The sequence below is a fragment of the Bidens hawaiensis genome, unplaced genomic scaffold, assembly GCF_021521415.1.
Source record: "Bidens hawaiensis isolate Kalapana, Puna unplaced genomic scaffold, B.hawaiensis_p1.1 tig00039954_1, whole genome shotgun sequence".
NCBI classification, from domain to species: Eukaryota; Viridiplantae; Streptophyta; class Magnoliopsida; order Asterales; family Asteraceae; genus Bidens; species Bidens hawaiensis.
The window spans coordinates 16,243-28,866 of NW_027497026.1; the positions used below are offsets into that span (position 1 = coordinate 16,243).

The following is a 12,624-nucleotide window of genomic DNA, read 5'->3' on the forward strand; positions in this document are numbered from 1 at the left end:
GTCTTTATTACAAAATTGGTTTAATCTATAAACAATTACACTTTATGGTTTTATAAAAATTATCAAGAGAGGGGAAAATGTGAGGTTTTATAACTTTCTTATAGTTATTAGTTAAAACTATAAATGATTTTTGCATGTGTATTCTTAGATTTTTTTTCATTTTTTTTATCTTAACTTACTGTCACACCATTATCAATTGCAAACTCGACGTACAAGGCTTTCACATACATGGAGTATAGGATGTCAAGCCGACTTAGACCTGTCGTACGAATCTGTACCTTACATTTTTCCAAGAGGCTGCTTCCATAACCCATACTCATAACCTTGGGTCACATGATAACAACGTGACTTATGGGATGAGTTCGGTACCGACCCAGAATTTTCTTATCCCGGATTCCTTAAAAACTCGTTACGGTATCAATCCCGAATTTTTTGATTCTGATTTTCTTAAAAATTTAATACAAGTAGTGGTATTGAAATAGTTGTTTCGGTACCGATCCAATACCATTTTGCTCATCCAGCTTATCTAATTCGGAATAAAAATATAAAAATAGAGAGGAAACGTCATTTGCCAGCGAATTTCCATTTATATATAAAAAGTTGAAAATAGAAAATATCTTCAGAGCCGTGAAATAAATAAATACCAAAACAGGTAATATAAAACTTTAACCTAACCTCTATATTATTTATTATTATTCAGGCTACCACGCCGCTTATCGACTCCTCCGTCAAATTCCTCCGTTCGCCGTCGTTAGAGATCCGTCATCCGCCGTCAAGTACAGGTATCACTCGCTTTTTATTTTATATTTATTTCCCCAACCTGTACCTTTATTTTTTCACGGAAGATAAATATTATTCAAACAGATATGACGCGTGATTGATCTATTAATAAGTGATGAAATTGGTACTTATTTGTGTACTTAGAGAATATAGAAGCTATGAGTTATTATCTACGTGTTTGAAATTAATTGAAATTAACGATGTAATTTGCATCTAGGCGTTTTTGGTGTTTCGTAGTGTAATATACTCATATATGTTAATATTATGTGCTGAGCCTTTGGAGTTGAGTTATTTTGGTTAATTGTTTATTTATGCAATCATAGTGTAAGGTTAATGTGAATCTCCACTGTTAGGGTTTTGATAATCCACTGGTAAGATAAGGCAGCTACTAAGGAGAGAATTTTGGAACATAAAAGTAGGGATGAGCTCGGTTCCGGTACCGGAAATGGCCAAAAATGGGTAAAATACTGGTACCGTACCGGGTATGTACCGATAACGAAGTGGTACTTTCGGTACCTGTTATGGGCATTCTTAGGTGCCATAGCATCTGCTACATCATATCCTTACAATTAAAAACCCTCATTTCATCTCCAACCGTACAAATATCCTTACCATTCTTAGTTTCCACTTCATAACCTACGCACTACACACGACATTTAAATAAAACGTTTTCGAGCCCACCTCATCTGCAAAAAGCAACAAAAACCAAGGCCCTTGTGGAAGGGCTTGGTTGCTTCAAACACCTAAGGGCATAATATACACCTTTTAGGGCTCTCTGTCTTGCTAATATTACTCTCAGCCTAGCCGACTAGTTTTGAATAACTACAAAAGTCATCTGAATTTTGTGCAAGTTACAAAGCTTTTGAAGTTGTCGGTTATTTCTTTGCTTTCAAACATAGTTTAAGTTGTCTATGTAGAATTTTTTATTAGTTGAATATGTGATATGCTGATGTCTTTGCTAGTGTTGTATAAGGTTTGCAAAGGAAGTTACCAATAAGAATCTAACATAACGAATAGAAATTATGATTTCTGAGTCTTTGTGTAAGGCAAAACATGTAAAAAGATCACATACAGTGATTGTATTCAGGTTCATTCTCATCTATGTCCCTTTGTGATCACGATTTTGCGCTTTGCGCCTGGGCCCCAAGGGAGGCCTACACGTCTTAAGTTTGACTAGCGCCTTTGATAACTATGCCTCAAAACCATAATAAAACGATTGACTAATTTTAGCAAGAGGTTTCTCTTATGAATGCACAAGGTCAACATTTTGAAATGAAATAGACAAATAACCAGTAAATAGCAGAAGGTGCAGTCTTTTGAGTTTTATTTCATTGGGGTAAATCTATTAAGTTATGGAAGTAGTGTGTGGTGTGCTAACAGAATCCACTTGACGCGTGTGCTACTTTTATTAAGTCATCATTTTGCGGTTGGAATTTTGACAACTACATTGATTGAACCCCAGCAAATTCTTCCTTTTCTTTTACTTGAATCTCAACCCATGCCTTTACCAGAAGTTTAAGATCAAACAAAGATTTGCCACATGTCTTGGTAGAGAACCATAGGCTTAAACGTCTCAGTCTGAAGTGGGTATGGAAGCTTTCTCATTTATGATAGAAACACCAGAATTTTACCTAGTTTTTTAAACTAAAGTTTATATAAGATCTGAAGGATATTATATTAGCACAGGGAGGGCTATGCGATTGTTGTGTAATTTAAGGTCAGTAGTTTCCGACTTTCTGTGATTTGCTTTTGCTCTGGCAGTTTTACGTGTTATATTCAGATTAGAAATCCCTAAAACTATAACATTGACTGGTCAACTTTTAAGTGTATATCTGTTTGTATCACAAATCAGTTGATATTAAGCACTGTCTTTGTGCATTTTTGAATTGCTCATTGGCTGAGTATATTCTCAATTCCTGTGCATTAACTTGCTGCAGGCATAAAGGAACAGGAAAATTAATCTCGGTCCTGATAATATTGCTATAAATTATTATTCTACTACACCCATTTAACTTCCCTTTGACCATGTCTGGACATAGTTTCCAGCTTTTTTTAATTGCTATTGCTCTTGACTGATGCATGAACATAATTTCTTTAGTTATTGATTTCTCAACCTTAGTAATTGCTCTTCAACCTCATTTCTTTGCTGTTAATTACTTTGTTGATGGTACATTGTAACTCTAGAAGCTAGATACAATTTTCCAGATATCAATTTGAATCTAAATATTGGGAAGTCATTGAATCACTGATTTTCCCCTTGAATTTGCCTTGAACTCTTTGAGCCATACTATCTAACTAATGGCACACATTCTATCACTTTGTCACTCCCTTTCTTCTTTGAATTTGTGTCAATCTTCCCATTGTTGTCTTCTTCCTTCTGTAAATGCATCTGGCTTCTGTGTATCAATCCCAGTTGCTGTTCAAGCTTTTATTCTTAAAAATATAAGATGCCAAGGACACGGGCAAAGGCGAGTGCACATTCAACGCCTGTCAAGATTGAAGAACCACCAAAGCCCCCCAAGATAGAACCAGAAGAGCAGGTGGACTTTGATGGTGATGTTGAGGAGGAAGTTGAATATGAAGAAGTAGAGGAAGAAGTTGAAGAAGAAGAAGAGGAAGAAGTTGAAGAAGAAGTTGAGGAAGATGAAGATGAAGAAGAGGAGGAAGAAGAAGAGGACGATGATGATGATGAAGAAGAAGATGATAAGAAAGGAGTGAAAGATGAAGAAATGGATAATGTTGAAGACGACGAAGATGTAAAGAAAAAACATGAAGAACTTCTTGCACTTCCTCCTTATGGTTCAGAGGTATATCTTGGTGGAATACCTCTTGATGCATCTGAAGATGACTTGAAAGTGTTCTGTGAATCTGTAGGAGAAGTCACAGAGGTATCTCTCTCACTCACTCACACACACACACACACACACACACTTTCTTATATAAATATTATATATATATGTAATATTCATATTTTTTATGTTAATTAACATATAACAGGTTCGTATAATGAGAGGCAAAGATTCAAGTGAGAATAAAGGCTATGCTTTTGTGACCTTCAGGACTAAAGATTTGGCTTCTACTGCCATTAAGGAGCTTAATAATAGTCAGTTGAAGGTATTGCAATTTGCAATAGTTTTGAAATTGCTACCTTTACATTTAATGATGCTGCATCTTATTAAAAGTTATAATTTTCTCAGGTTTTTTACTTCGCATTGTTTTATGTTATCTCAGGGTAGAAAAATTAAGTGCTCAACATCCCAAGCGAAACATAAATTATTTCTTGGTAATGTTCCTAAAAACTGGTCACTGGAAGACATGGAGAAGGTTGTCAAAAGGGTTGGACCGGGCATTAATTCTGTAGAGCTATTAAAGGTTTAAACACTGATTCATTCTATTATGGTCATTGTATATGTATATCTGCTAGTATTGAGCATCAAAAGACATGCAGATGGTTGAGCATCTAATATTTTTTTGCCTATTTTATTATAGGACCCACAAAACTCCAGACGGAACCGTGGTTTTGCTTTTATCGACTATTATAACCATGCGTGTGCTGAATATTCAAGGCAAAAGATGTCAAAGCCTGAGTTTAAGCTTGATGATAATGCTCCAACTGTTAGCTGGGCTGACCCGAAAAATGCTGAGGCATCAGCTTCTTCTCAGGTGCTTACAACTTGATGAATATTTTTCGTTTTTTTTTCTAATAAAGTTTACACACATCATCATTTCATTTTCGTTTTTATGCAGGTTAAGGCAGTGTATGTTAAAAACTTGCCAAAAAATGTTACCCAGGAGCAGTTAGAAAAGATATTTGAGCACCATGGGAAGATTACAAAAGTTGTTCTTCCTCCTGCAAAGGCAGGTCACGAGAAGAGTAGGTTCGGTTTTGTTCATTTTGCAGACAGATCTAGTGTATTGAAGGCTCTAAAGAACACCGAGAAGTATGAGCTTAATGGTAATGATAAATCGATAGTGACTGGTTAATCAAGGCTTATGATGTTATTCAAATAAATAATAATTTGACATATTTGTAATTAGGGCAAAAGTTGGAGTGCTCCCTTGCTAAACCGCAAGCAGACCAGAAATCAACCGGAGGATCTTCAAGCTCACAGAAGGCTGCTATACTTCCAACCCAGCCGCGTATGGGTTATGGTTTGGTTGGTGCTGCAGGCTATGGTGCTTTGGGTGCAGGTTATGGTGCTCCAGGATATTCACAGGTGCGGTTTCTTTTCTATTATGTTATATTTATTGTAATGAAATTGATGATTTTGAGCTTATTTTATGCTTAATATGCTGTTTTTCACAGCCTTTTATGTATGGAAGGGCACCCGGGACAGCTGGCATGGCTATGATGCCAATGCTTTTGCCTGATGGAAGGATTGGATATGTTCTGTAAGTGTAAATCTATTTAGGATATAGTTTTATCATACGACTGTAATTGATGTTTTAAGCCAATGTGGGTTTTTGTTTGTGACAGGCAACAGCCAGGTATACCGCCACACACTCCACCACCACCGACACAACAGCAAAGAGGAGGTGGCGGTGGTGCTCGTCGAGGTGGAGGTGGAGGTGGTGGTGGTGGTGGTGGTGGGCACAGACGTGGTCGCCATGACAGTGGAGGTCGGGGACGTAGCCGCTACAACCCTTATTAGCTTTGTAGTAAAAGTCTAAATGTTATTGGTGTTTCGATTTTAACTTCTATAACACGACGATCACTTATTTTTAAACATGGAAGGGTTTGAATAATTTATGTTTGCTTTAACATCTCTCCTTGTGTACTGCGAATCTGATGGAAAGCGGAAATTAAAGGTAATGAATTTAAGGACAAACTGCCAGATTCGAGATAGGTTGAATCTCCAATTACAAGGATTAAACCCTAATTTGATAAAATTAACATTGATAAAAACAAAACAAAAATGAACACATGTTTAACGTACTCCTAAGAATGGTTATAAAACTGCTACCCTCTGCGAGCCAAAGGGTCGGGAAGAACCGGGTATGCACCAGTCATTGGCTTGAATGATAAAAGTTCGTTAGCTATGTGAAAGTTACAAACAAAATGTTACTAAGCATCAAAAGTATATGTATGCATAAGGTAGTTGATGCAATAAAAACTTCTTACATTTTGTTAAAAGGGAGAGAAGAGCATCAAGAACTGTTGTGGACTCGTGATCGGCTAAAAACCCGAAAAAAGACTCAAGGATTGCTGACTCTTATATCAGTCATGGTTAAGAGGGTGAAGATATAGCTACAACATGGTTGAAAAGTGTCTAAAAAATGAATCAAATATTCTTTTTAAAAAATAAAAATAAAATCAAGCAGACCTTTCCAGCTCTTATTTAACTTCTTCATGTCTGACCAGCCCCCTTTGGAGGGGTTGATCATCTTCGGCTTGCGCTTCGGATTTGTATTGATGGGTTCTATCATTTACTGAGTTTTGGATGGATATGCAACAAAGAGAAACCCGTTAGACGTGGCCAAGGCTGTAGCCTTGGGACTACCTTCCAACGCTCAAGTCAAAATGGTGCATGTGTATACGTAACATAAATGTAAACCTGGCTGACGTGTATATTCAGAGATTCCTTTTAAAGGCTCAATATTATAGAAAGAAAATAGAACCACTTGCAAGTCGCAAGAGACCTAAAACATACAAGGAAATGAAAATGACAAAAACACTAAATAAAAAACTTTTACAACAACTTAAACAGAAAAATTAACGAAGATAAAAATGCAACGTTTCTCCCACTCCAGGCCCGCATGTTTACTCCTATGCTTGATCCAAATAAACGAAGTTGTCTTGATGTCATACACCAAATAAATGGTATATTTGCATCTCATATTGAGCTTTAAATTTGTAGTTATTAAACTTATAGATTCATTCAAGTTCAACTTGACTTGGGCTCGTTTATTAAACGAACTTAATTTTAGGCCTGAGCTCGGGCTCGTTTAAACTCGGCTCAATCGAGTTTTTTCACGAGTAAATCTCGAGTAGCTTGTGACAGTCGTTATGCCACTGCAAGAGCAGAACTCTCTAGTGTAACACACGGTGAGACTAAACCCGGATGGGCTCGAGATTCAAAGTTTCGAACTGACAATTTCACAAGGCCTAGCTCAAATAATTTATCGTCAATATCCACCCAAAGTGTCACAAGTGTGGATTGAACTTAGCCTCCTACCAACAGGCCACAAGTGAAGGACAAATAATAAACCCCAAACAAAATTCTAAATAATTAAGATAATCATTAACCAAACGCATGTGAACAAAGTCGCAAAACACGTAGAGTTGAAACCAGATCGAGAGGGCCTTTGGTAGATGTTGGATAAAGTTTTGTATTTCAAATGGCGAGGTGAGTGTTGAAGCACGTTGGTCGTTAAGATAATGTGTAATTTAGAAGCAGAGTAGAATGCCCGAGTTATCATTTTTTTTAATAAATTGCTTCCACCTAAAGGCATCCGTAGTGGTCCTGAAAAAAAGTGAAAAAAATGTGTAATGGTTTCATGTATCCAGTATAACTAAATATCATTTTAATTAATTAAAGAAAAACGTACGGGTGATGTGTGGCTGTGATTACTAACGCCCCCACTACGGATGCCGTAATGTTGTATTAGTTGAATGGTTCTGGCATTCAAATATGAAAGTTGAATGGTTCGAGAGGATGTTAACTGAAGTTGAGGGGATGTAATGTACTAATCAACTTGATAGAAGTTGGTATTTTGTATTTTTGGTAGGTAGTTTCCTAGTTGGAAACTAAATTTAATGTGAGAGGGAAATCACTGATATCATAGCGTGTTACGTGTTGTGAATTTTAAACACATATCACTAGATGCATTTCAAAAGTTTTTAAGTTATAATTTATTTTGCGCCAAGTAATATATCTTGATAAAAAGGTTAATCAATCAGGTTGGTTTCCATAATATCATTGAAATAATATATATATATATATATATATATATATATATATATATATATATATATATATATATATATATATATATATTTATGGGTTGGACTCTGATTATGGGTGTGCGATGGATCGTTTACGTACTTCACTTCCAGATTTTGATTTTAGCGGGTTCTCTAATAAGGACACCGCCCCCCCTAAAGCCCAACATGTTGTGGCAAGTGCCTTATTTAGTGGAATCGTCAAGAGTTTAGAAGTGAAGTTTGATCTATCCCCTCGCCAAAAGGCGGTGTTTGAATGCCTTCGGGCTCCTCGGGCTCCGGATTTTCTAACGGCCATCCCCATTGAAGGATTAGGCCAACGTATGTCGGGTTTGGAGTATCGGGCTATCCTTAAGTACCGGTTAATGATTCCTATGTTCCCGACGGATGAACCTTGCCCAATTTGTTGCAAGGCCTGTTTGGATTCTTTTGGTGACCATGCGGTGCATTGCAAATAATTGTCTGGCTTTAAATACAGACATGATCTGGTTAGGGATGTTCTGTGTGATGTTCTTAAACGGGCAGAGATTTCTGCTAAAAAGGAGGCCCCTGTTAACTTTCTCACGGATTCTCTTGAAGGGAGGTCTACTTTACGACCAGCTGATATTCTTGTGTTCGGGTGGGCGGGGGGAAACACGCCTGTGTGGATCTTATAGGAGTGTCTCCTCTTGTTGGGCTCAGGGACTGTGGGTTTGTCGTGGGTCAGGCTGCGTTGAAGGCTGAATCGGGCAAAGTTGTTAAACACGAGAAAGCTTGTTTAGATAATCAACATGTCTTTCTACCATTTGCCTTTGATACATTTGGTTTTCTGGCTCCAGAGGCTGTGAAATTTTTTAGTAGGATTCAGCGCGTTGTACACGGAACCTCTTCAGCTTCTAGGCCCCAAAGCTTCGTTTTTAGCAGGATTGGCTTTGCTTTTCAAAAGGGGATTGCGGCGCAACTTGTTGCCCGTTTGCCTGCCACTTTATTGTAATCGTTTTATAGTAAATTATATAAAATAGCTGCAATAATTATAACTAAGTCTAAGACTAATTTAATATAATTAAAATTAATTTAATTTTACTTTTAAAGTTATACTATTTTTATATATTTAAAAACATTGTATTTAATAAGTTAAACTAAAAAACATCATATTTAATAAATTATATTGAAAATATATACATTTAAAATATTAAATAGATTACATATTATATTAATATGAATATAGTATAATTCGATTAAAAATATAAAAAAAATAGATAACACACCTAACTCCCCTTCTACTCTCTCTGTAACCTCTCTTCAGTCTTCCCCCATCTTCTTCTTCTCAAAATCAAAACACCTCTTGCAACTCACCATTCACCAAACCCTCAACTCAAGTTCTAATTTACTAAAATGAAAAGGAAGAAAAAAAAAAAAGCTCAACAACAACAATAACTTTGCCGCAGGGAAAACGGGCGGTGAAATTTCAACAATTACTTTGCCGTTGAGCGGCACCGACTACACCGGGGTGGTGTTTGCCGTCGACACCGCTTGCCATGTCAGTCGTTGAGCGGCAAACCGAGATCCACACCGGACATTGACAATTTTAATAAATATTTAATCATTAATTATGAAAATTTGGGTTAAATTAATTTTTTTATTTTTTTAATATAAAATCTTAAAAAGATTTAAAGAAACTATAATAACTAATAATACTAAGCCGGTTAAATTGGGCATGGCATGAAGAAGGTAAAAATTTCAGTTTGAAAGTGGCCAAATAACCTAATTAACATATAGTACTTAAATAAAAATTAAATAATACGTGATATTGCATCTTTTATGTGATCTGACCCGATTAAAAAACTTTGACGTCAAATAGTCATAAATGCAGGACCAGAAAATTTCAAATTCATATGAAACTCTTTATAACTCCGCGTTAATTAAACACAAGCATTATATTCCTTAAGAATTTTGACTTATTCAGTTTTCAATGTTATAAAAGGATACCAAAGTTGCCAAATATACACACTATCTTCTCCAAATTGAGGATAGTTAAACAAAAATTCACGTACATATATATCATGGCTCGATTTGAAGAACTAGACCGCCTCAAAATCCCACTTGAAGACATCATATTAGCCACTAACAACTTTGCGAAACACAACTTCATCGGAATGGGTGGATTTGGGAGGGTCTACAAAGGCCAACTCTTACGCTACAATAGCTCGGGTGAGCCAATTAGCACCACCATCGCGGTAAAAAGGCTAGCCGAGGGTTCCACAGGTCAAGGAGTCCGTGAGTTCAGGAAGGAGATCATAATGCTTGCACGTTACAAACATACTAACCTTGTTTCTCTTGTTGGATTCTCTGATGAAAGCGGTGAGAAAATTATTGCCTACAAGTATGAGGTTAATGGAAGCCTCGACAGACATCTGGCTTCCAAAGATCTCACGTGTGATCAACGTCTTCAAATATGTCTTGGTGCGGCTAGAGGCCTGGAGTATCTTCATGACAGTGTGGGAATAGGCCACAGGGTGCTACACCGCGACATAAAAAGTGCTAACATTTTGCTAGATGAGAACTGGGAGGCAAAGATTTCGGATTTGGGATTGTCTACAACTGGCCCCAAGAATCTAGACTTCAGTTTTCTTGCCTCACTTACTTGTGGCACCTTAGGCTATGTCGATCCACAATATGTAAAGACGGGTGTACTTTCAAAAGAATCTGACGTGTACTCCTTAGGCGTTGTCATATTTGAAGTATTATGTGGGAGGCTTGCGGTGAATTCCCAATATCATGATGAACGTAGGTTTCTAAGTAATTTGGTTCGACGTCACTATGAAGAAGGAAAAATTGAGGAAATCATCATGACCGATGTACGGGAACAAATGAATAATCCTTATTCGTTACAAATGATCTCCCGCGTTGCTTATGAGTGCCTCAATGACAGACAAGATCAACGTCCATCGATAAGACGTTTGGTCCAAGAACTAAAAAGCTCATTGGAATTTAAAAATGTAAGTTTGCATGCATGAAATCAGGTTGAAGATATCATGTGGTGACCTTGTGATAAATTCACAAACTTAATTATTAGTTTATGTTATTAATTTAATTAATTAATGGTAGGGTTCAAGTTCACCAACGACGTTATATGGATCGAGCACTGGTGGATCTCCATGGTCGTATCTACTTGACAACAATCTGAAGCTTAGGAAGTTAACGATAGATCACAAGGATTGGATTTTTTCTATTGCTTTTACAATTGAAGATTTAACTAGTACTTCGGGTTCCTTCATTTCTTGTTGTGAAGGTGGTGCCGGTGGCCCTAGCGATGGCCAAATTTCTGAGGTAACATGTTTTATCTTTGAATCCTTTTTCTCACTTAATATGGAATGTGATTAATTTAGATGAGAATTATTATTGATGATCATTTTTTTTTTGGAATAAACTCATTCTTATCTCTTCCCCTATCCCTAAACTTATAATAATAACACTAAAAACCATAATATTTTCTCTCATTTTCAATTAACTAATACTTTTATATGCATAGAGATCTTTTCTCTAATCTACTTACAACTTGAGGTGTTTAAAAAAACCCGTATCTGAATTATTCGAAAATTTAGATATCCGAAATATTTTTCTAAATTACTAAATACTAAAAATTATTTATAAATTTTGGGTAATTTTTGGATATTTCGGATATTTCGATACTTTGAATACTTTTATGGTATTTTCGGATAGTTTTTCGGTTATTTCAGACAGTTTTTCGGGATATTTAGGATATTTTTCGGATAGTTCGGATAATTTTTTGATATTTCGGATATCCGAAATACTTTTAAAAGTAATTCTTTAAATATTTTTATGATTGTTATTTTTCGGATATCCGGTTCACTATCTGATCAGATATCCGAACTTCGGATATCCAGAATTTCGGATTCAGATTAGGATAGTGATATCCACTATCCGAAGGGTTCGCATATCTGACTTTGAACACCCCTACTTACAACCATTTTCAAAAGTATTAAAAAATGTATAGGATGCTAGAGAAACATTTCAAAAATATTGAAACATCACAACATTTTCTCTCTTTTCTATTAGTTACAACACCTAAACACTCCCCACATTATGAAAACCACACTCACATAAAAATAGTGGATAGAATGTGAATGCTCTAACTTACGTTGTTAACAAATCCACAATTATGTAATATTTCTTCTGAATATATGGCTGTTGTTGGTTTTTCTAGATTAGTTTTGATGCAGATGAAGAGATAATACAGATTTCCGGGACAGTTGGAGTAATCACCGGAAACCATCCTGATGTAGTAATAATCTCATCATTATGTATTGTGACTAACAAAAGAAGGCATGGGTCTTTTGGCAAGGAGACTGGAACTTCCTTTTCAGTTCCATTTGACGCAGGCTCGTTTGCTGGGTTTTATGGTCGTAGCGGCTTTTACTTGGATGGGTTGGGTTTCTATTCGCGTAGAAGCTAGCTAGGTTATAATATGAACTGCTTTTGAAGCTAGTCTCGCTTATTGAACGCCAACGTTTGACATATATAGTTTGTTTTCTTTTAAATATACTTTTATAGCATTTGGTTGTAAACTTGTAAGCACAACTCGGTATATTTTTAGTGATCTTAATGCGTATTTGAGAAGAGTCTGTATTCAAAATGTATAATATAGTAATATTAATATGCTAAATTAAGAGTCTTTAATTTGGTGTGTATTATCAGGATTTAGAAAAGTGAAGTACCACGTACCTTGTTGATCGAGAAGGAAAGTTGCATACAACGATCGTGTGTGGCTATCTTCGTATAACTCGTTAAACTTTAAACTTTAACCAAAAGTTAACGGTCTCTCTCTCTCTAAAACTGCGTGTTTAAATTAACATCAAAACCAGGTGGTGTTGATTAATATCGTTAAAGTGAAATATGAT

The 12,624-nt window shown here is 36.1% G+C and overlaps 2 protein-coding genes across 3 annotated transcripts; both read left to right on the forward strand.

The window, feature by feature from the left end:
- The first annotated feature begins 632 nt into the window (after positions 1-632).
- LOC143591627 (heterogeneous nuclear ribonucleoprotein Q-like) lies at positions 633-5,524 on the forward strand. Of its 2 annotated transcripts, none has more exons than XM_077071778.1 (9): positions 633-782; positions 3,194-3,668; positions 3,778-3,894; positions 4,012-4,152; positions 4,270-4,443; positions 4,528-4,735; positions 4,819-4,997; positions 5,087-5,172; positions 5,258-5,524. In XM_077071778.1, the coding sequence occupies exons 2-9, from the start codon at positions 3,228-3,230 to the stop codon at positions 5,430-5,432; spliced, it is 1,521 nt and encodes a 506-aa protein (XP_076927893.1). In that variant the 5' UTR covers positions 633-782; positions 3,194-3,227; the 3' UTR covers positions 5,433-5,524. The 2 variants fall into 2 exon arrangements, with proteins under 2 accessions (XP_076927893.1, XP_076927894.1); XM_077071779.1 differs by having other exon boundaries at positions 649-782; positions 2,718-3,668.
- Positions 5,525-9,342: 3,818 nt separating this feature from the next.
- On the forward strand, positions 9,343-12,322 carry LOC143591631 (putative serine/threonine-protein kinase PBL28). Its single transcript, XM_077071783.1, has 3 exons — positions 9,343-10,701; positions 10,811-11,032; positions 11,931-12,322. The coding sequence occupies exons 1-3, from the start codon at positions 9,766-9,768 to the stop codon at positions 12,177-12,179; spliced, it is 1,407 nt and encodes a 468-aa protein (XP_076927898.1). The 5' UTR covers positions 9,343-9,765; the 3' UTR covers positions 12,180-12,322.
- Positions 12,323-12,624: the final 302 nt, after the last annotated feature.